Genomic DNA, 23,621 nt, shown 5'->3' on the forward strand with positions numbered 1-23,621 from the left:
CTTGCCTGCCCCTGGTCCTTCAAGCCCTGTGCTCCTCCAAGTTTGCACACGCTCTGCCCCACCGGTGCGCGGCCCAGCCCCACCCATCTCAGAACCCTGCCTGGGTGCCATTTCCTCTACCAGCTTGGGAAGCAGTCGCTTCCCTGTCTGGGGGTGCCGCAGCTGTGGTGGCACGTTTCCTTTCTGGTTGATGGGGACTCATGCTCAGCCCCCTGCCAGACAGTGGGTTCCGTGGGCTCAGGCCCCCGGCTGGCCCAGAGGAACCCCGCCCAGGGTCCTGCGCAGAGCGGTGAACGTATAAGACATGTCTGAGTGAGTGGCTGGCCTGCCTGACTGAGGAGCTGAGGCAGCCTGCCGAGGCCGGCTCCTCTTTGCCTGTGTCCGGCACCGTGTGGCCACATCTGGACGTCACCCAGCCAGTCAACGAGGCCCAGATGTTGGCCAGCTCTCCCTCTTCCTCTCCCCTCCCTCCTGGCTGGCCTGTTCTGACCCAGCCTCAATGTCTCTGGGTTGCGAGCCACGCGGGCCTGGCTGCCTCTCCAGCCGGGCCCCAGTCTCCAGACTTCCCCAGGTGGTGCCTGCTTGGAGCCCTAGGGTCCCAGGTTCCAGGAACGACCTGCTGAGGACAAGGGCTGCTGCTTCTTCCCCTTTGCATGCTTGAGGCCCAGCCTCTAGAGCTGCCAAGCTGGAGCTTGCAAGCAGGGAAATGGAGCAGGGAGCTCATCCTCCCCCTGAAAGTGGGTGTTCTCCAGGCCTCAGGCTGGCAAGGATGACCGAGCAGCCGTTCAGCTGGCCATTTCTGCTCCTCACTAACCCCGGCTTGCTCTGCATCTTTTCCAGGGGAGCCAAGGATTGCCAGGGTTCCCGGGTGCACGGGGGAAGCCAGGGCCTCTGGTAAGTGTCTTCGGCTCAGGGACTCCCAAACCTCACGCTCTCCCATTGTTCATAGAATGAGGCCAGAGACTCCTTCATATCTGGGACCCCATTTCCTCCTGCAGCAGCTCTGGAGGACGAGTGGAGCAGAGTAGAAATGGAGATTCACCCATTTTACAGATGAGGACACTGAGGCCCAGAGAGGCAGGGACATACCCAGCATCACAGATAGGCCTCAGTCACTGACACAACTCTGATGAGAAGCAGGGCTCCCAGTGCCTTCTATATAGTAGTGACGTTATTTTATTTATTTATTTATTTATTTATTTGTTGTCTTTTGTCTTTTGTTGTTGTTGTTGTTGCTATTTCTTGGGCCGCTCACGCGGCATATGCAGGTTCCCAGGCTAGGGGTCCAATCAGAGCTACAGCTGCTGGCCTACACCACAGCCACAGCAACACGGGATCCGAGCCGCATCTGCGACCTACACCACAGCTCACAGCAATGCCACAACCCACTGAGCGAGGCCAGGGATCAAACCCGCAACCTCACGGTTCCTAGTCGGATTCATTTCCTCTGCGCCACAACAGGAACTCCGGTAGTAACATTATGTATAATAGCAGTGGGGGTCATTTATTTATTGCGTGTTACTGTGCATCAGATCCTTCCTGTGTTCTATCTCTTTGACAACTGCCAACAATCCCAAGAGTTTGAGAATTATAATAGCTTCCCATTTTACAGATGGGGAAAGTAAGGTTCGAAGGTAAAGTGACTTGCCCAGGATCCCTAGCTAGTAAGTGTAAAAGACGGGGTTTAAACAGCCGCTCCTGGTAGTTGTCCAGACAGAGGTCATTCATAGTTTTCTGAGTTTTCTAACCACCCCCAGGCAGGGCTTAATAAGAGGGATCAGGGGAAGGTGGGTCCTCCCCTGCCCTTGCCTCCCCCACAATCTCTTCTCTTCCGCAGGGCAAAGTTGGAGACAAAGGATCCCTTGGGTTTCCTGGGCCCCCTGGACCCGAGGTATGTGATACCCCATTTCTCTATGTTTGGCTGCAGCTGGGACAGGGGTTTGGGAAACCGAGGCCCAGAGAGGGGGAGAGACCTGCCCAAGGTCACACAGCACATGAGCGATGGAGCTGATCCGGGCTCCCCTAGGGGCTCTCAAAGGCAGGGGGGCAGAAGCTGGCCCGGACCACCCCCGCAACTACGTGGCCACCTTCACAGCTTCCAAAAAAAAAAAAAATACCAGGAAAGCCCTCTGAACGCTGCTGCCTGGACCCTTCATGGGGACTCTCCCCATTCTCTACCCTGATGTTTGAGGCAACCAGCCCCTCTGAGCCCTGGAACTTTCCCCGCTGCCCACAGCCTGGAGATGTGCAGGGCTTAGAGCTCTCAGGGACAGGGAGCAAGAGACAAGTGCAAACTTCTGGTGCTGGAATGGATGGGAAAGCAGACTTAACGAGGGGTGGCTGAAGCAATTAACATAGTAACTCCAGTGGAGTCAGCAGAACCCTGAGCGTTCCTGATGTGTGTGCAAAGGAGCACGGGTATGTGAAAAGTTCATCAGCTGGCATTGCTGTACGAAAGAGGGAGGCAGCTGGTGGAGCCTTTTTTTTTTTTTTTTTTTTTCTCCCATCTCCACCCCACCCCCAGTACAGAGACCAGCTCTGGAGAACAGGGCCAACAGTACTAGGGCTACTGTCTGTCTCAGGGGGTCTAGGTCCACCCTCCCCCCACATACCTCCCCGGCCTGGGGCCTTGCTCATCCACGAGGTCTCAGAGGCCGAAGTCTGGCCCTGCCGGCTTCTCCAGACCCTTCCAAAGATCACTCCCGCTATTGCCCGGATGGATGAGGGAGTGTTTCCTGAAAGCTACGAGTTCCACTTTCCACTGTGTTGACTTTGGCCGTGACACAGCCCTATCTTTAGACGAATGGACTTGGCCTCTCTTCCATGGCGCTGATGCCTTCCCTTGGTCACTGTGGAAAAAGACTTTTCTGAGAGTCCGGGTTTCCCAGCAGTCTGGCCAGTGCGGGTGGAAAGCCTGCTCCCTCACATGTATTAGGCACCTCTTTGTGCCAGGAGGCTGAGGTGAGCGCTGGTTGAATTGCCACCCCAACCACATGAGGGAGCGCGTACTACCAATGTTTTGCAGGCGAGGACACTGAGTCACAAAGCAGGGACGCGACCTCTGCAGGGTCACTCTGCTACTTGTAGCAAATAAGGTCTTTATGTGCTCTTTGGCTCCCTTTTGCGTCCCTAGACAGATCTGGGGTCAGATGCCTCTCCCGTCTTTGTGTTCTGTTTGGGTTGGCGGACTCCGAAGCCAGAAGATGGCTCTGCTCAGCTAAAGACAGAAGCCGACGAGCAAGTCAGCGCCTTCCCGAGTCTTTGCCTCCTTTCGGCGGCCCTCAGTCGAGGTCCCGCTGTCCAGCCCCTGCATGAGTTAGCTCTTTTCCTCATCAGTGGGTCCGATCTGTGTGAGCACCCGACCTTGATCAGCATTCTGACCTTTAAGTTCTCCCTGGAGACAGGACCACCCTAGGCAGCCGTGTTTCCCAGGACACAGGACTCAACCCCCCTTGGAATGCAGATTGTTATTGAGCGCGTCCCAGGTGCCAGGTGCTGAACTCAGCACTGCGCTCATCTTATTCTGTTGAAGCCTCAGAACAGCGCTGTTAGGGCTATTCACCATTTTTGCGGATGAGGAAGCCAAGACCCAGAGAGGCTGAGAAACCTGCCCAAGGTCACACAGTGAGCCAGTGACAGAATGAAACTTTGAGCTCTTAATCTGAAGGAAAAGCCATGGGGCTTTGGCTTCCTGTGTTAGCTTCAAATTCAGGACCATTCTTGCCTTTGCTAGTGAGAAGGGTGAGAGGATGTTTGAGCTGGAATTTAATAGGAGTTATCAAAAGCTCAAAAGAAGAAGAAGAAAAGCCACTTAGGAAGATGAAGTTGGGGGAGCATTCTGCTCTCAGGGATTCATATGAGAAGGCTTTGGTTTCTGGCTGGCGGGAAACTGAGGATGTAGCAGGTCCAGCTTGAAACCAAATGGCTGAATCAACAGAGGTATTACACATAAAACAAGGAAGGAGATGTTCTCATACCAGCCTTTGCTGGTCAGTTCACACCCAGAGAAGCTTGAGTGTCTAATGATTGTCAACAGCTGGAGGCAGCCAGACTGACGGGCCCTTGAAGCCATCGAAGGGGTGACTGGTCTCCAGATTGTGCTTCGACCTCTGTGGGAAGAGTGTTTTGTGCTTTGCGGGTCCCTGAGGGGCAACTCGAGGCTGTTGGAGGAGAAGGTTCTGCTCTGTGTCAGGAAGAAGCTTCCAGTGCCCAGTCCATCATCCACTGGGAATAAGCCTGGTCTGGGAGCAGTGAACCCTCCCAGGTGCTGTGGGACAGAGTCCAGAACACCTGCCAGGATGTAGTGGGGATTTCAGCTTCCAGTCTGAGCTGAGATGTACTAGACCAGTGCTTTTCAAGCCTTTCAAAGTCACGACCAACCCAGAACACAATCACACCTGCAGGATCCCTGCAATCAAAGAAGGGCACTTCTCTTGGAGTTCCCGCTGTGGCTGAGCAGTAACAAACCCAGCTAGTATCCATGAGCATGCGGGTTCGATCCCTGGCCTCGCTCAGTGGGTTAAGGGTCTGGTGTGGCCTTGAGCTGTGGTATAGTTCACAGATGCAGCTCAGATCCTGTGTTGCTGTGGCTGTGGTGTAGGCCAGCAGCTACAGCTCCTATTCCCCCCATAGCTTGGGAGCTTCCATATGCTGCAGATGCAGCCCTAAAAAAAAAAAAAAAAGCGAATGCTCCTTCTCAGAGCAGAGGACAGCTCTGACCCAGGACTTGGGCAACTCTGGGTTAGACGAGCTTGTTATGTGCTTGTTCCTGTGCCAAGGCCTTCCTGCACTGTCTCGCATAAGTGTCTCCATAGTGTAGGGCCTGGTCCCAAGACCCTTGTTTAGGTCATCGAGATTAACAGAGCTGCCCAGGGTCACCTCCCTGGGAGGGTGGTTTGGAAACCCAGGTTGGTTCCCCTCCTGGGCCTTAGGCTCTTGGCATTTCCCTTCACAGTCCCCTTGGGTGACCCCTGCTCTCTGCTTCCCTTCAGGGGTTCCCCGGAGATATTGGCCCCCCTGGGGACAACGGCCCAGAAGGCACGAAGGTGAGTCCTAGCCTGGGATGGGGGGAACTGCAGTTGATGAGGCCGACAGCTCTGCAGAAGCCCCCGGCCTGCAGGGCTGGCTCCCTGGCTCGGAAGCAGGAGAAACCTTGCCAGCCTGTGACCAGCCTGCGACGGGGCTCGAGGTGCTGCTGCTGAGAGCCTTTTTTGTTCTCTTCTCACCAGGGTAAGCCTGGAGCTCGAGGCCTGCCGGGACCCCGTGGGCAGCTGGGGCCGGAGGTGAGACCATCTGGCCCTGTCCCCTACCCATCCCCACAGCTGTCAGCCTGCTCTTCCTGGGTCCTTAGCTGGGGGCCAGGGTCCCTCAGTGGGGGGCACAGCCCAGGGCTGCCTCAGGCTCACCCTCCAGCTCATCCTTTACAGCCTTGCCCTATGACCCTTCCAGGGACCCTTCTCTGCCCTGGCCTGGCTGACAGGTCACTCCTGGTCACTCCTGGCCATTCCCATCGTCCTGGGGTTTCTTTTCGTGGAGGCACTGCCACTTTCTTGTTCACGGTAACACAGTGTATTGGGGCATTGATATGGGAGGGAGGGAGTCATTAGCTCAGCCCTCAGGTGAGGCCCTGAGTCTCAGGGGGACAAAGGGACTGTGCTGGGTCCTGTGATTAGTGGCAGGCAGCGTCAGGATTTTAACCTGGGTCTGCTGAGCCCATGATGTAGCCCCTATGCTATAACTTCTGGCCTCCTGGGAGTTGTGTGGGGGCCTCTCCAGAGAATACATACACACGATTCCCGTAGCTAGTAAGTGGCAGAGTGAGGTCTGTTTATTTCTCATTCGCGATGGAGGGGATTCATATTCTCTATGGGCCTGTGGGAGCACTAGCTGGAGGGCTGCTGGGCACCCCACTGGCTGGCCCCCAATTTTCCCTGCACACAAGGCCCTCCCCCTTGCACCTTGGCTCAGGCCCCAGGGCCCCCATGACAAGCAGCCCTGAGTGAGGGTGCAGGAGACCCAGACTCCCCAGGACCAGGACCGCAGGCAGGCATCTGGCTGACACGGATCCCTTCTCGGGCTGCTGGGTCTGTGTCTGGTGTGGTCCCAGCTCTGGCTCTGGATGCTGCCACGTGGGGCTGCTTTCCTGGAAGCTCTGGAGGGGGCCTCTTGGTGAGGCCTGGCATGCCAGGGAGGACCGGTTTAGAGGCTGCCTGGACCTGTGGGAGGGCCTGAGGAGTCTCCACAGGCAGGAAGTAGGAAGTGGGCGAGAGGGAAAGACAGCACCATCCCCGGGCTTCCGTTGACACGCCCGTCACCCCTCCAGCTGACGCTCAGTACACCTGCCACTTGCTCGTGTCGTCATCAGTTCATTGGTCCCCTCATACATTTATTCACTGCTCCGTGTGTTCTCTCTCTCACGCCCTCCTCCCTGCCTTCATGCCCCACACACCCACGAGACGCTGGGCACACCCATCCTAGTGATGATGGGGTCATCCCGGCTCAAGATGATCCCTCGCTGCCCTGCACCATTTTACAGATGGGGAAACTGAGGCTCAGTGAAGCTAAGGTCTGCCGCTGGGTGAAGGGCAGAGCTCAAAAGAGAGCCCGTATCTTTGGGCTGCAAGCTGGGGCACTTCGCCCACAGCATACAATGGGGTTTGACTTTCCTGCCGGGCTCCACCACCAGACTGGCCTGGTCACATTCAGACGACATGGGGAGCCCCATTCGCAGAGAAGCCCCCGTGTGGTCTGGCCTCTAGGCCTCTGCCCTGCCAGGGGCCCAGGTGCACCATTTCTAGGTCCAGAAGGGCTCCCCTGGGTCCACTCCTTTCCCTCCTAACAGGTCAAGATCGCCAAGACTCCCGCACTGGATTAACTTTCTCCTTTTCTCCCCCCTTTCGTGTCTCCCAACTCTAGGGAGATGAGGGACCCATGGGGCCACCCGGGGCCCCTGGCTTGGAGGTGAGTGTTGCTGGCTTGGGGGGAGGTGGGGTTTGCGGGTGCTGAGCCAGCTTTGCAAAGGCCGTGCTCTGGAGAGAAGTCAGCAGTGAGGGCCTTGGGGATGCCAGGGAGGGACCTGGGACAGACAGAGACCGAGAGACCAGAGGCAGGCAATGGACTGGCCGTTCTCACCCACCCGCTGTGTGCTGGGGCTTGGCATCTACGTCCATTCATTTGATTTTCCCTGGGAGGGGCACTGCCCTTCTTAGTTTCATCCAAGGTCCTTGAGGCTCAAAGAGCCTCAGAGTTTAGCTCCTGTATCTCACAGCCTGGAACCTGACTCTGCATTCTCTCCACTGCTCCACTGGGCCTCCCAGAAGGTGCATGCCTGCTCCACCTTCACCCCAGCATTGCATGAATCGGCACTTGGTGAATTTTTTTACCCTCTCCAAAATGACTGAGGACCCAAAATATTCTTCTCTGTGTGGGTTACATCCATTGACATGAGTGCTTAATATGGTGAAGCTTTCAATGTTGGTGTCCATTCACTGGAAAAAAAAATTTTTTTTTTGTCCTTTTTTATCTTTTAGGGCCACACCAGCAGCATGTGGAGGTTCCCAGGCTAGGGGTCCAGTCGGAGCTTTAGCCACCGGCCTACACCACAGCCACAGCAACTTGGGATCTGAGCCGCATCTGCGACCTACACCACAGCTCACGGCAACGCCAGATCCTTAACCCACTGAGCGAGGCCAGGGATCGAACCCATGTCCTCATGGATGCTAGTTGGATTCGTTAACCACTGAGCCACCACGGGAACTCCCCGTTCACTGAAAATTAATAACATCATAAAAATTCATAGCAAACCTGTTTCATGTTAACAGGAAAAAACAGTTTTATGAAAAATAGCTGTATTTTCCAAAGCAGAATCAGCTAATGAAAAGAGTGGCATTGTTTCACGATTTTTTGCTAATCTCTCCAATGTCTGTCTTAATAGGAGGCAGCTGGATTCCCCAGCCTGCCTCTGCCTTCCATCTGTGGAGGGCGCCACATGTCCTGTGGCCTCTGGAAAACTCCACTTCTATTCATGAGAATGAGGGATGCAGGCGAATGACATCTTCATATCACCACGAAAATAGTTTTGACCTCATGAGTGTCCTGTGACACGGTCTCAGAGGACCACCGGCCTAACCCCTCCCTCCCTGTGCGTCCTTTATCTGCTGTTCCAGTCCCTTCCGTTCCCTTAGCCCTTGAAAGCAGATTTCATCATCTACACTAACAAACAAGACCAGCCGGGGAGGGGAGACTTCCCCAGGTCACACGGCTACAGACCCCACCCCTACCCCCACCGCCACCCCCACCCCCACCCCCACCCCTGGCCCTGCATCCCCATCCCCAAGGACAGCTGGCAGTCTGGTGACATTGGCACTCTGCATCTCCGCCCCCTCCTCGCATCTCTCACTGGCTTCTCCCTGTTGCAGGGTCAGCCCGGCAGAAAGGGGTTTCCTGGGAGGCCCGGCCCGGATGGCTTGAAGGTGAGAGACTGGGAGTCGCTGTGCTGGGGAGGAGGAGGAGGGAACATGGGGGGGGGGCTGGGGGGGGCAACCTATGAGGCCCGAGGATGAACCCTGAACCCCTGGCCTGTGTTGTGAAAAGGGGAGGAAATGGACCCCATTTATCACAAAGGATGGGTGACAGAATGGAAAAAGTGGACCTGAGCTCAATATCCAACAGCGGGCTGGTGTTCAGGGAATGGATTACAGGGCAGCCACCGAAGATGAGGTGCTAGTAGCTTTTACAAGACGGGGATGTGGCTGTTACAAAACGGTGCTGGTGGCTTTTAGAAGACGGCATGGCATCACCATTCCGGGGTGATGGTGGGGTGCAGGAAGCGGGTCAGAAAGGGGTGATTTCTGGGTGGCGGAATTATAGAAGATTTCCATTTTCTTCTCCGGGCTTCTATATTTTCCCCCCTTAATACCATAAATATGCATTTCATTTATTAAATTTTTTTTTAAGTTATCCAGAAAGAACTGGCCCCACTAGGAGAATATGATCCTCAGCCCATGAGCAGCCTGATGGCTTTCCAGGGACTCCCCTCGGGGGCTGGATTTCCCCTGCCATCCTGGGCCGAGATCCTTGGGCCGAGTTTACAGATGCACAGAGGTTAGGGGAGAGCTGGGGGGCCCAGGCCACTCACGTCCCCTCACCCAGGGGAAATGGCCCTCATGGGTGTCTGCCTGGCCCCTCTGAGGGTATCGACCGTGAGGTCTGGGGGAGCAGCTGGAGGGGTGGGCTGAGGTTCGAGCCAGGACCGCAAGGAGCCATGTGCATTTGTGAGCCAAACTCTTGGCCAGTCCAAGCCCACGTCCTGCCCTCTGAGGTTTGGGCTTTTCTCCCTCACATCCCAGCTGGGTTTCTGTGGTGGGAGCAGTGACATGGCCAGAGTGGATTTATCCCCTGGGTCTGCCCACCAGGACAGCTGTGGCTGCTGAAGGAGCAGGGGCCACCACTGCATGGGATGAAGCTGACAGACAGGGCCACATTGGCCACCTCCTATGACAGCTGGAAATAGCCTCTGAAATGAACGAGTCTGATTTTCCCTATTTGTAGCTGGGGAGGCCGAGCCTAGAGCAGAGACGAGGCTCAGCAGCCCCCTGTGAGCTGGTGGCAGAGCTCTGGTGGGCTAGGTCCAGGAGCCACATGCCCTGACTCCCCAGCTCCCTGCTCTTCCTGGGGTGGGACAGCCCAATGGAGGAGGAATGGGATTTCAATCACTCAGACCAAAGCTCCAGTTCCAGACCTTCCTTCAGCTCGCTGTGTGACCTCGAGCAGCTCACTTCACCTCTCTGAGCTTCAGTTTCCATCTCCACAAAAAACAGGAGGTCGATGAAGGGGCCTGAATGAGATACGGACCGTGTGCCATGTAACCTGCCCAGGGCCACTCCGAGGGAGGCTAGGGTCATTCCTGGGGCCAGAGGTTCTGCCCCGTATCCCGGTCCCTGCCATTCATTAGGAGTCTCCAAGGCCAGATTCTGCAGTTGAGTTTCCTGGTCCATCCACACCAGTGGGCACTAAAGCCAGTCGGCTGGGGTGTCCCCCAGGAGGCCTAGACCCCTAATCGCTCATCCCAAGTGACCCTCCTCTGTTTCTCTGCAGGGGGAGCCAGGCAATCCTGGACGGCCGGGGCCCGTGGGTGAGCAGGTGAGTCAACACCGTCTCGGAGCATGAAGGCTCCCTTTGCTGAGCACTTACGCTGTGGGAAGCCCGCGCATGCGCCACCTCATTTCATCCCCATCCCAGCTGGAGAGGAGGGTTCGCTCGCCTCCCCCTTTCCCTCTGGCTCGCAGGGAGGTGAGGTCACTGAATGAGAAAGCCGTGCATCCCAGTCACGGCAGACGTTCCCCAAGGTCTGACGCTGCAGATGTTCTGGGGGCACTGGCCCAAAGACGTTACGTGACTTTGTTCCCAGAACGTGAAAAGTGGATGAGCCCTTCATAGTCGCTGCCAGGCTCAATTCATAGATGGAGAAGCTGAACACTAGAGAAGCAGAGCCACTTGCCAGGGGCCCTTGGTCCAGGCATCCCTAAATTATAAAGAAGATGAATTCAAACCAGGGGTTCTGACTAGTTGGGGAAGCCAGGCCGAGGTCTGAAGAGGAGAGGAGGCTGCGAGGAATCATTGAGAAGGAGGTTGGAGCATCACAGCCTTCAGTGTCGAGGTCCAGGTCCCTGGGCACTGGGGAGAAGCTGCTGGGAGAGCTGGGTGGATGGCCGGCCTCCGTCCCTCCTCTGCAGCTTGGCCCCTCCTAAAAGCTTAACCTTTGGGCTGGTAGGTCAGGTCAGAAGGTCACAGTCGGAGTTCCCATTGTGGCTCAGCGGTAAGGAACTAGTATCCATGAGGATGCAGGTTTGATCCCTGGCCTCGCTCAGTGCATTAAGGATCTGGCATTGCCATGAGCTGTGGTGTAGGTTGCAGACACAGCTCAGATCTGGCATTATTGTGGCTGTGGCGTAGGCCAGCAGCTGGAGCTCTGACTCGACCCCGAGCCTGGAAACCTCCACATGCCGCAGGTACGGCTCTAAAAAGACAAATAAACAAATAAACACAAAAAGAAGGTAGCAGTCTCCTCCACTCCTTTAAAGAAGGACGCCACCCTCTGAACCTTGCAAGGGGCTGCCTCAGGCTGGAAGGAATCATGATGCTGGGAAGCCAGAATAAATTATCTTTGCTGAGAGATGCCATCAGTGGCGTGAGAGTCACACACCATGAGCTTCCTCACCAGGCCTGCAACATCTGTTGGGGGGAAGAAAGGAATTAACGCAGGGGGGAGGACTGGATTTTTGAAACCTTTCCAGTGTCATTCAAGCGCATTCTGCGGGAAGCCCAGGAGTTTGGAAGGGCTGCCACAGCCTGGATGTATTTCCTGATTGGAAAAAAAAAAAGGCAATACGTTCAGCAAATTGAATTTCATAGTTATGCTGGTGGTAGGGCTCTCAGGAAATAGATACTTGGAATCCTAGAATGTCGAGACATGAAGGGTCCTTAGAAACCACTCTATTCAGGGGTTCTAACCTTTTTCGTGCCTTGCACCCCTTTGGTAGGCTTGGTGAAGCCCACGGTCCCCTTCTCAGAATAAAGAATTTTTAAACACAAATACGAAACAAAGGATTAAAAGGAAATCAAGGAGTTGCCATTGTGGCGCAGTGGTTAACGAATCCGACTAGGAACCATGAGGTTGCTGGTTCAGTCCCTGGCCTTGCTCGGTGGGCTAAGGATCTGGGGTTGCTGTGAGCTGTGGTGTAGGTCGCAGATGCGGCTCAGATCCCGTGTTGCTGTGGCCCTGGTGTAGGCCGGCGGCTACAGCTCCAGTTCGACCCCTAGCCTGGGAACCTCCATATGCCGAGGGAGCCGCTGTAGAAATGGCAAAGAGATTAAAAAAAAAAAAAAAATAGGAAATCTATTATATTGAAATACAAATATGATGGTATATTAAAATATGATCTCCTCGTAGATAGACTTCTCTATTCTTGCATGAAATAGCAGGATCTAGCAGCAGGTCTAATAATAAGCTCAGTTCTGAAGTGATGACAAGACTTACTGATAGATTTTGAAATCTCTGCAGCAGTGACTATGTGGCATGTAAATACCGGTGACCATTGCCGTTGCCGTGGGTGGGTTTGTGGCCTACAGTCATGTTTGAGGCAAATGCTAAATTCGAATTAGAAGTTGATGAAAATAAAAGTTGCCATTTTGGGAGTTCCCATTGTGGCTCAGCAGGTTAAGAACCTGACTGGTATCCATGAGGACAAGGGTTTGATCCCTGGCCTCACTCAGTGGTTAAGGATCTGGTGTTGCCTTGAGCTGTGGCATGGGTCGCAGATGTGGCTTGGAGCTGGCATTGCTGTGGCTATGGCATAGGCCAGCAGCTGCAGCTCCAATTCAACCCCTAGCCTGAGAACTTCCATATGCCGCAGGTGAGGCCCTAAAAAGAAATTCATGGACCACCCCCCCCACCGATATCCATCCCCAGAGCCTTATAGGAACTCCAGGTTAAGAACCCCTGGATCCTAGTCCACATTAGTTGGCAGGCTGGGATTCGTGGCAGAGAATGGGTTTGACTTAGATGATCAAGGGCAGCGGCAAAGCTGGGGCCAGAAGGAGGTGGGGACAGCCCAGCCTCACTGATTCAGTGGAGCTCTCAGCAAGTGACCCAGCCGGCTCAGCAGGGAAGAGACACCTGTCTGAACCGTGAGGCAAGGCTGGAACCAGGTCGCTGCCACTTGGCGTGCTGGGGTGCCATGCCAGCTGTGCCCTTGGCCCCCTTCCTGATGTGGGAGCAGACATTTCCTATTCATGGCAGAATCAGAGGATCCCCAGGAAAGGCTATAAAGACCTCCTTATAATCACAGTATCGGCTACACTTATTGGGCACCTGTTAGGTACCAGGCTCTGTGCAAACACTTTCCATACCATCACTGGCCATACCTCCAGCAACCCCATGACAGTATTATTATTCCCATTTTGCAAATGAGGAAACCAAGGCTCTGAGAAGTAACTTGCCCAAGATCTCCCAGGCGGCACCTTCACTGCCAGAGCCCAGGCTGACACTCAGGTCTGCTGGTTTGCCAAGACCTGCCCTGGAGGAACCAGAAAACCCTTGACCTTCTGAGCCTTTGCAGTTTTCTAGCAGTTAGAGTGCAGCCAGCCTGCCAGGCCCTGTCCTAGGTGCTGGGACGATAATTACAAAGCACCGGCCTTGCCTTTAAAAAGTTCCGACCAAGGGGAAGCCAGGCACCTAACCCTGAGATGTCTCGTCCAGCAGACGACCCAGGGTCGCCTTGTTCCCAGTTGCATCCCCAGCACCAAGCAGATCGTCATATGAGAGCAGGGAGGGAGGGAGAAAAATTCTCATGGTCCACAGCGGCCCTTTATCTGTAAACCATATGAGGACTGGGCCAGCCTTCTCCGCCAAACTGGGGACTCAGATCCCACGTATGCAGTGCCCGCTGTAGGTGACAATGCCACCTCCTCCCTCATGCCCTCTTGACCGCTGAGAGGAGACAACTGTGTCCACAGCTGTCAGAACTGCTTCTCCACCAGCCCCGCCAGGTGGAAGTCCTGGGCCTCCGGGGCACGCTTCTCCGGACCAGCCTCAGCTCCAGACACGGGACAGGCCTGCCAGGATGTTCCAAGACAGCGCCCCAGGGAGGGGTCCCAGGGGTAGGGGCGGGGGAAATGGGGCACTCGCTCTATGGCCCTTATTCATTAGGATCCTGTTTGGCTTCTTGTTTGAGGTTTATGACCTGCCTGCCTTCCAGGACCCAACAACTCATAAATTTAAAGTAGCTATGAAATTTCTGTTTCTCTGGGCCAGTCAGGCAGGGACCTCTTAAATAGAGTAGTTTTTATTCCTTTTGCTCGACATCCTCTAAATGTCTGACTGCTCCCTTGTGGGGAGCTCAGGCCTCTGCCTTAACCCCATGCCCTTTTAAAATAAATTAGAATGGGATGGGAGGGAAACTAACATTTATAGAGTGCCTACATGTGCCATGCATTATCGCCAATACTCAGAACAACCCCGGGAGGTGGGGAAAGCCCTTTATCTTAAGTCCCCTCACTCCACACATGAGGCCCAGAGAGGCTCTGCAATTTGCCCAGGGGCCACAAGCCTGAAATTGACGTAGATAAAGTGTCAGAGATGGTGCTTGGCCCATCGTTAGTGCCAGCTGTTGTTATTAATATTGCTGTCACCTTGAACATGATCTAATGAATGTTGAAAGTGAGTTGCTGGGAGTTCCCGTCGTGGCGCAGCAGAAACGAATCCGACTAGGAACCATGAGGTTGCGGGTTTGATTCCTGGCCTCGCTCAGTGGGTTAAGGATCCGGCGTTGCTGTGAGCTGTGATGTAGGTTGTAGACGTGGCTCTGATCTGGCGTTGCTGTGACCCTGGTGTAAGCCGGGAGCTGTCGCTCCAATTGGACCCCTAGCCTGGGAACCTCCATGTCCCTCGAGTGTGGCCCTGAAAAGACCGAAAGACCAAAAGACTCCCCCCCCCCCAAAAAAAGTAAGTTGCTGCAAGAGTCAATACTTGGTTATTTTCTGTGACTTATTAGCCATGATCTCATACCTTATACCTCACCCCTCTCACCTCATGCTTCAATCCTGAAGGGTATCTGAGCCCAGGGAACCAGGACCCCTCATGTGTGGCAGTGGTGCTGGGGAGATCTGGGTCCGGCTCACGGCCACACGTACTGGGGTGACAGGTGCATGGGCTTTGGAGCCCCAGGGGCCAGAGTTGAATCCAAGGCTGCAACTGCAAGACACACAGATTCCTGATCTGAGCTGCCACTTTAAACCTGTCTCTGAGCTGCATGGAGCTGACCCTTTGGCACAGGAGGGCTTTTTCTTCACTCTAGTTGACCGGCAGCTTTGCTGCCTGAGTGTATAACTTCTGATCTGCTTCTGATCAATTTCAAGGTGTCCTTCCTTTCTAGATCCAGTTTGCAGACAGGGAGTAGATTTTATGGGACAAATCCACTTGTCCCTTTGTCTTCCCTCATTCTCCCAGAAACTCTTGGCTGCAAACCTGGGTTCTTCCAAAGCCACATTTGCTCCCCTGAACCACACACGACCCCCGTCTGCTGGAATTTTCCTTAGCAGAGGAGTGAATGGGGTCTGGACTGGGGGTTGCCTGCCTTCCTGGGTTTCCCCTCCAGGCTCTTGGTCCTCACTGAGCGTGTGCGCGTTTGCCAGCTCAGGGCAGCAGCGAGGCCCACAGCCACCTAGAACGCTGGAACACAGAAGCGAGTTATCACCCAGTAGAGTTAAAAAGAGCAACAGGAACCACTGTGTGTGTGTGTGTGTGTCCTTTCAGAGAGGAGAGAAAGCCTTTCACAAGACAGTAAAAAGGCTTCCACTTCCCAGATTTCAATCAGGTCTTTTGGCGAAGGCGGTTAGGATATTTCTGTCCTAGCCAGCAGGTTTGTTTCTCTCTTTGAAATAGTCCCAGAGCCCCACAAGTTGGGGACAGATTTCTTACAGCCGGGCCGCTTCCCAGCACCACTTACAGACCATCCCCCAGGACCCACGACCCCCTCCTCCAGCCCCTCCCCTTCCCCTCCCCCACCGTGGCTGCCTCCCAGCTTCTGGCGAGGGAAGAATGTGGCGCTCCCAGGGATGCTGGCAGCAGCCCCACCGCTTGGCTCCAAAATCAGAACCATCTGGTGGAGTGAAGGAAGTGAGGACAGTGCCCAGAGAGAGGCAACTCTCTTCTCAGTGGCAGCCCCAGGCCGGCTGGATGACCAGGCTCTGGACAGGAGACACAGGGAGACAGCTCCGGTGCAAGGGAGATGCAGCCTAGTTGCCTTGGAAACTCAGCCCATCTCTGAATTCATGGTGTTTCCTTCTTTCTCTTGCTTTATGCCCGTTTCTCATAGGGACTTCTGGGGTTCATTGGTCTGGTCGGGGAGCCAGGAATCATGGGAGAAAAGGTAAGTTGTGTGGGCAGGAATATCTCAGCAAATAGAGCTTATGTTTTGCAATTTTGGAAAGGTGAAGGTGCCAGTTGCCCTGGGCCTCTCCTCGCTTCCTGGGCCTTCCAGACCCTCAAGGAGCCATTGTGCCCTGTTCCTGGCATCCCCTGGAGCTTCTGCCCTGTCCTCCTGCCAGCACCCCCGAGCACAGTTAGATGTCTGTGTGACAGCCATCTATGTGGTCTGGGCTGCTCATGGCTCCACGCAGGCACTGCACGGGGCAGGCAACAGAGAGCGGTAAAAATCTATCTTTTTGCAAGGGAGCCCAATTCCTTAAGTTGCTTTGTTAATTTCCAGCAGCTTGTTTTATAGACCAGATTACGGAGGCTCCCGTGGGGGAAGTGACTTACTCAAGGTCACTCAGATAGGAAGTGGCAGAGCTGGGATTTGATCCAAGTTCAGTGCCCAGGGCCACACTTTGCCTCCCATTGGCTCCCACCCACGGCCGTGGGCCCTGGCAGGGAGGGTACCTGCTTTTCTGTGTTTGGGTTTATCTGATCCCCAAGAAGGCGCCCCCCCCCACCCTCCTGCCTGGAGAAGCCAATATTATTCCCACTGGATAGATGGAAAGACTGAGGTTCTAATCTGGCCCCACCTTGCTTTCCAGGCTCATCTTGCGCCTCCCTCTTTGTCACTCCCTTTGTCTCGGACTCTCTGGCCACCTCCTCCTCCTCCTTCCCTTCTTCCTCTTATTTTTAAAAATTTAACTTTTATTTCTTTTTTTCTTTTTAGGGCTGCACTGCGGCATATGGAAGTTCCCAGGCTAGAAGTCGAATCAGAGCTGTAGCTGCCAACCTACACCACAGCTACCGCAAGACCCGATCTGAGACCTACGCTGCAGCTGGTGGCAATCAGATCCTGAATGCACTGAGTGAGGCCAGGGATCAAACTGACAGCCTCATGGATACTTGGTCTTAGCCCACTGAACCACAACGGGAACTCCAAAATTTACATTTTTTTGAAGTAACTATATTCATAAGAAGTTGCAAAAAAATAGCACTAATTCCTGTGTGCCCTTCACCCTGCTGCCTCCATGGTAACATTTTAGATAACTTCAGTGCCATATCAAACCCATCTCTAGGCTTATTTTGTTACTCGAATGCTCCATCTCCCTCCTCACCCACAAACCATTGCCCGTGCCATTCCCTCGGCCAGGTACACTGTTCCCATTCCTCCACCCCCTCACCCCCGCCCCTTTGCCTAGATGACTCTCAGGTGTCCTTCAGCATTCCGAGGGAAGCCTTCCTCATCACACCCTGCACCCAGGTGGGTCAAATCCCCTATTGGGGAGTTCCTACTGTAGCGATGTAGGTCACAACTGTGGCTCGGATCGGATCCCTGGTCCGGGAACTCCATACACCGCAGAGCCGCAAAAAAAAAAAAATTCCCCTATTGACACATCTTAGCACCGGGACCCAGTCCCTCACTGCACTTACCCTAGTTTGCATCTGTCTGCTTCGGTGACGTGTGTCTGTCTCCCCATCTGTTTCTATCCATCATGTCTTCAGGGTCTAGCGTATCATGCTGAGCCCATAATAGATGCCCAAGAAATGTTTGCTGGCTGGGTGGATACAAGAAACAGGGCCTCCAGGAGTCAAATCCAGAGCCCCTGCTTTACCTGCTATCTCTGCCTGACCTGTGTGGATGGGTCAAGAGAGACTGAGTTGCATCTCTGATTCTCCAGCATCTCATCTAGGTTTGAGCAGAGGATGGGGAGAATAAAAGAAATGCCTTCTGTTGCCATCTCTGCCTTTAGCAAGCCCAGGGGATGCCAGGCCTAATGAGGACCACGTAATGTGGGCCAGGATCAAAAAAGACAGTGTCTTTTGCGCAGCTTTGATCAGGACCGCTCTTGCCCAAGGGGAGCTCACCGTGTAGCACGCTGCAGTGGTTGCCAGGCTTCCCAGGACTTGCCGGGGGTCTTGGCTTCTGCTGACTGAAATCCCGAGGCTCCCCCCTCCTCGTCACCACCCTGGGTGATGTGGCTCTAGACCTTGGACGAGTCTCTGCACCTGCTCCCCACAGCTGTGACCTCCCTGAATTGCTGTCTCCATCACAGGGTGACCGGGGCATGACGGGACCCCCAGGCGCGCCCGGACCCAAGGGGTCGATGGTAAGAAGCAAGTCTGCATCCCCTGGCCCACTCCTGTCCCAGCCATGGTGACAGCTCTGCTCTCTTCTGCCTGCTTCCATGTACGCCGTGCATGACGGATGACTGCCCCCTTCTCCCTCCAGGAGGCCTGTCTGCTGCCCGCATGACCCTGGGCTGGGGCTGAGCCGGCCGAGACAGGACTGCGGGAGGAAGAGACGCCTCCTAGAGCTGATTCCTTCTTTTCCATCTCTTTCTTGGTAGGGTCATCCTGGAACTCCAGGTGGTGTCGGGACCCCCGGAGAGCCTGGACCCCCGGTAAGCAAAGCCTGCCTGTTTCCTGAGCTCAAACCCACTGTTGAGTCACAGTGAGGAGGCCAGGTCTCAAAGTCAAGCAGACCTGGGTTCGAATCCCAGCAGTCCCATTTCCTGGGTGTCTGGCCAGAGCAGATCATGGAACGTCTCTGGGTCTAAATTCTGCTCATCTGAAAAACAGGTGAAATAATCGTGGTCAGGGTCACGTGATTGCGTGGGTGAAATGAAAACGTGAGGCTAATGTTTGCTACGAGGGATGTTCACTGCAAGGGAGTGTCCTGGCTATGAGCGCTATTGCCTTGTTCATTCACTTGGGAAATACTGTCCAGGAGCTGCCATCGACAAGGCAGAAAGCTGTCCCTGCCCTCTCTGAGCTCGTAGTCTGGCATGGGGGAGAGAGAAGCCCGTGACTAAGTGGCTATGGAGAAAGCAGGGAAGAAGATGAGAAATGCTGGGGCCAGTGGCCTAAGGGTCCAGGGTTGCAGGGATCCTGGGCTTCTCATGATGACTGAGGAACCAGGAAGATTCCTAAGGATTCCAAGGCAGGGAGGGTGGGAGAGGCGGAAGGGCTGTGAGGAGGGTGTGGCCAAGAGCACCCAGATTCAGAGGCCCCTCCCACTTCCCCAGGGTGGGGTGGGATGGGAGAAGGGTGGCTCTCATTCAGAGCTGACGCAGGTGGTCCCCCCACCTCTGCCGGTATATGAAGTGGGGTGCTCACTCCAGCCAAGTCTAGGGCTCAGGGCTGGGAGCCCACTCTGGGGAGGTGGAAGGGTGGGCTTCAGGCTGGCAGATGGGGTGGGGGAGGTGGGGGGGCCAGAAGGGCAGGATGGGGGCAGGGCAAGGCTGGGGGGTGATGAGTTCAGGCTGCCCTGGGGACTGATGAAGGTGGGAACAGGAGCCTTTCATGATCTGAACCCAGGGAAGTGTGCCCACACCAGTTCTCTGAGCCAATTAGGGAGGCAAGGCCAACTCAGTTCCTAAACTTTCCCGTGCACCTACTCTGTGCTGTGCATTTTCCACTCACTTTTTATTTTACTTTATTTTATTTTATTTTATTTTACTTTTTTATTTTATTTTATTTTATTTTATTGTCTTTTGTCTTTTCTAGGGCCGCACCCACGACATATGGAGGTTCCCAAGCTAGGGGTCTAATCGGAGTTATAGCCGCTGGCCTACACCACAGCCACAGCAACTCGGGATCAGAGCCACGTCTGCAACCTACACCACAGCTCATGGCAATGCCAGATCCTTAACCCACTGAGCAAGGCCAGGGATCGAACCTGCAACCTCATGGTTCCTAGTCGCATTCGTTTCCACTGTGCCACGACGGGAACGCCTCCACTCACTTTAACATCCACGTTTTCCTCCAGTCTACTGGGGTCAGCCAAGGCTATTGTCTCTCTTCGTGGTGGGGGGGGATGTCAGGTTCTAACCTCCTCCCCCTTTGAGAGAGCTGACAGCTGACAGTGATCTGACCTTCCGGATGATTTCGTCTCCCCAGCAACTCAAGGAGGTGGGGACTCTTCTTATACACATTTTATAGATGATGAAACTGAGGCCCAGAGAGTGGAAGTCATTGCCAAAGGTCACAGAATTAGTCAGTGGCGAGTGGGATTTGAACCCGGTTCTGTGGCAGAAGGGTCAGCTTTTTTAAGCCTCTGAATTGAGACTCTTTGACTCCTGAAATCCCCAGGGACACATTGCATGCCTTCTGCCGTCTGAGATCCCTCTGTAAAGTTGTCTGTTCTCAGCCAGTCTTCGTGTTCTCCACCATCTGGGAGTCAGCTCTGTCTTTCTAGTGGACCAAGCCCTGGTCCACACCCTGCTTGCTCTGCGGACAAGGGGTTAGGTGGGGACCCAGCCCCTCACCTCAGCCCTTTAGCAGTGGGAGGGTCTGCACCCCCACCCCCAGGCCCTGGGAAGAGAGAGATGGGAGCAGAAATCGGAGTGTTTCCTGAGGCCCCAAACTGCGCTGGGCCTCTCCCTGGTATTCAGAGCGGGGATGAGACCGCCTCCTGTAAAGGGAGCACGCACATCTGAGGATTGCCGATGGAGCTGAGGCTCCTGCAGCTGTCGGAGGGGTCCCTGGCCAGCCACGGGGTGAAGATGCAACTTGGTGTGTGTAGCTGGGGCTGGACCCCGGGGAGAGAAAGCAGGCAACGGGGCAGCCTGTTCCTCTCTGTACTTTCCTCCTCTCCCTTCCTCCCCTCCCTTCCTCCCTTCCGTCCTCCTCAGTCATTCCCTAAACCTGTCATCGGCCTGCCCTGGGCCAGATGCTGGGAAGCCACAGAACACGCCAGCCCCTCGTTTTCTTTCCCTCTCTCCCAGTCCCTCCCTTCTGCCTCCTCTTGTCATTCTTTCATCAAACGGAGATAAGCACTGCTCCCTTCTCTCTGCCTCCCCTGCCCCACTTCTCCGCCCAGCCCCCCACCCCATGCAGGCTTCTTGCCCCCACCCCCCACCTCAGGACCCAGGTCTGGTTCTGCTCCCTCTCACACCCCTCCCCCAGGCTCCTTCTGCCCTGGTCAGAGCCTTCTGGATGCTTCCAGGTAATAGTTGAGGTCAGGGTGGGGGTCAGAACGTGCACCCGTTTTCTCCTTGATGATGGGGAGTGAAAAGGGGGAGTGGGCTTGGAAAAGGGGGAGTGGGCTTGGAGGAGACTTTGTCAGGAATGTCTTCGAAGCTTCTGGTTGTTGATTTTGAGATAAGGGAGGAAGTGGCTCATCCAACCAGGATGCCTTCTCCCCACTGCTGGATTCCCAGGCCCTGAGTCCTGCTCAAGGTGACAGCTGGTCGGTGCTTCTCCTGGGGTTCAGATCTTCCCAGGGGGCCAGGTCCTTCCATCTGGAGCTGCGGGCTCGGGTGGGGCCGCTCTGGAGCAGCACCCATCCGAAGGTGCAGGTCCAGCCTTCAAGGTCACACTTGCTCCCTAAATAGGGGCTTCACTGAACTCTTCCTCTTCCCCACAGGGTCCTCCAGGATCTCGAGGCCCACCGGGCATGAGGGGAGCAAAAGGACGCCGGGTAAGTGGGGCCCAGCCCCAGGGTCGGACGGGCAGGGGCCACCTGCTGCAGAGACCGCTTCTGGTTCTTGTCCTGCACGCCCAGCCCTGAGATCTATGACTTACACAGCCCCAGGCAGGGTTCCAGGCTCTTCCCGGGCCTGACTCTCAGCTTGGGACCCCCACCCATCTTTCCCAGCCTATTTCTGAGCACCAGGCCTTGGCACCAGTAGCCAAGCTTGGCTTGGGCTGGGTGGCACCAGTGCTTTGTCCATTCCTGTGTTTGTTCATGAATTCGTTCAACAATTGATTTGGTCCCCGCGATGGGCCAGCCACTGTTGGAGGCTCTGTAGGTACAAGGAGAATGGGCCAGGCAGGACCTCTGCCTGGCTTCATGGCTCAATCAAGTAGGTCAAACAGACAGTACGGGGCCCTGAGCACGTTGATGGTGGAAACACAGGCAGCTTGGGAGCCTGGAGGAGGCCCTTCACCTCCTGAACGGGATACAGGGAAGGCTTTAAGGCGAGGGTGATGCCTGAGCCAATGCTGGGTTCCAGGCAGAGGGAAAGCCCTGAGGTAAGAAGGAGTGGCATGTTTGGGGATCCCCACTGGTTCAACAGAGGGACAGGGGAGAGGGATGGGACCGAGAATTAGCAGGTGTCAAGCCAAGCACGGCCTCAAACACTCCACAGTGAGGCCTATGGGCTGTGCTTCAAGGGTAGCGGGAAGCCACAGAGGGTTTCAGGCAGAGGTGGCCTGAGCACCGTAGCCAGAGGTAATCGCTAGGACTTACTATGTACCAGGCACTGACTGTGACACGTACGTAGACTCAGTGATCTTCAACACTGCCCTGTAACGTCAGTGCTGTTCCTATTCCCATCTTACAGACCAGGAAAGTAAGGCACAGAGAGGTTAAGTCACCTGCCTCAGGTTGCACAGCTAAGGCGGCAGAAGTGTGATTTCACCCCAGGGAATCTGACTCTTTTTCATACTGAAGGCAGAGAAGGCTGATGAAGTGGTTTCCTGTGGCCCAGCGGATGTCCGGGTGCCAGGTCGTGCAGCCTTGTGGAAAGGAAGCGAGATGGCAGAAGTAGAGCAGGCAGCCCAGGCCTGATCCTCAAGCTCATACAGGGGCTCTGAGATGATGAGTCTCTTCTTGGCTGAATTTCAAGTAGTTTAAAAATTTCCCCTGAACCAGATGGTCTGAGCAGTTGGCCTGGGAGAGGAGAGATTCAGAGGCATTCCTCTGGCCCGGCAGGGCCCCTCCCAGGGCCATGTCTTGGGCTCTGCGAGTGGCCACAGTCCATTGGCAGCCGGGGTCCACCTTGACCCTCTGCATGTCCCCTCCTGCCCCAGGAAGCCAGGTTAGCTGGAGGGGGAGCCGTGTTGGCCCAGGCCCTGCCCCCGACTCCCAAACCTGCCAGATGCAGAGGCTCAGGCCTCCATTAACTCGCTGGGCTCTTACTACCCTTCCCCGCTGTGGCTTGAAGAATGTATCTCCCGCTTGAGGAAACCCAGGCTCCCAACCACATCAAAGTCTCGAGGCTGGAAGGGGAGCTTTGGGAACACGAGCCGCTCCCCTGGCTGGGTTTGGGAGGAATGCAGAACCTGCGGGATCTGCCCCCTGGGTCCCCTGCCTGACAAGCCACCTTTGGCCACTTCCCAGAAGGGGTGACCGAGGGTCCGGGGGTAGGGGTGGGCTGGAGAGGCACACACTGAGCCTGGGAAAGAGCTCAGTTCTGGCCAGGCCCCCTGTGCAGCTCCTGGCTTGTCCTGTGACCATAGCAAGGCCTTGCTGCTCTCCGGGCCTCAGCTTCCCCATATGTGCTCTGGGAAATGAGCCTGGAGGTCTCCTACACCCATTCCCCCCAGCCCCATTCCCCTACACCCATTCCCCCCAGCCCTATTCCCTCCCCCAACCCCCAGCCCCGCTTCCCGGGGAATAACAGGCATTCAGGAGTCAAGGCCCGGGCTGGATGAGGCCACAGACCCGCAACTCTTGGTAGAGCTACTGATCAGGGTTTGAGTCCCTTGGCCGCAAAGACAGGGGGTTCTGGAGTCACACAGGTATCGGGGCAAATCTCTGCCTTTCTAGTTACCAGTTGTCGGACCTTAGGCCAGTTTCTTAACCTCTGTAAGGCTCATTGTTTAGCCTTAGGAGAAAGTTATAAGGAGCCAGAATTTCAACCCAAGTCAGCCAAATGCACAATTTTTTCTATGATTACCTGTCAGTGTTTATCAGTGT

At 55.2% G+C, this 23,621-nt stretch overlaps 1 protein-coding gene across 5 annotated transcripts in view; it reads left to right on the forward strand.

Moving 5' to 3' along the window:
* COL27A1 (collagen type XXVII alpha 1 chain) overlaps window positions 1–23,621 on the forward strand; it is a 156,318-nt gene that overhangs the window by 81,160 nt on the left and 51,537 nt on the right. For all 5 annotated transcript variants that reach the window (XR_002337368.1, XR_001306592.2, XM_021067868.1 and 2 more), the window contains 11 exons: window positions 841–894; window positions 1,838–1,891; window positions 4,992–5,045; window positions 5,229–5,282; window positions 6,916–6,960; window positions 8,418–8,471; window positions 10,096–10,140; window positions 15,876–15,929; window positions 18,031–18,084; window positions 18,325–18,378; window positions 21,345–21,398. Coding sequence is in view for 3 of the 5 variants with exons in the window: in XM_021067868.1 (XP_020923527.1) it covers window positions 841–894; window positions 1,838–1,891; window positions 4,992–5,045; window positions 5,229–5,282; window positions 6,916–6,960; window positions 8,418–8,471; window positions 10,096–10,140; window positions 15,876–15,929; window positions 18,031–18,084; window positions 18,325–18,378; window positions 21,345–21,398 (576 nt within the window). In the remaining 2 variants the exon portion in view is untranslated. The remainder of the gene's footprint in view (window positions 1–840; window positions 895–1,837; window positions 1,892–4,991; window positions 5,046–5,228; window positions 5,283–6,915; window positions 6,961–8,417; window positions 8,472–10,095; window positions 10,141–15,875; window positions 15,930–18,030; window positions 18,085–18,324; window positions 18,379–21,344; window positions 21,399–23,621) is intronic.

The sequence above is a fragment of the Sus scrofa genome, chromosome 1 (assembly GCF_000003025.6).
Source record: "Sus scrofa isolate TJ Tabasco breed Duroc chromosome 1, Sscrofa11.1, whole genome shotgun sequence".
In the NCBI taxonomy this organism is placed as follows: domain Eukaryota; kingdom Metazoa; phylum Chordata; class Mammalia; order Artiodactyla; family Suidae; genus Sus; species Sus scrofa.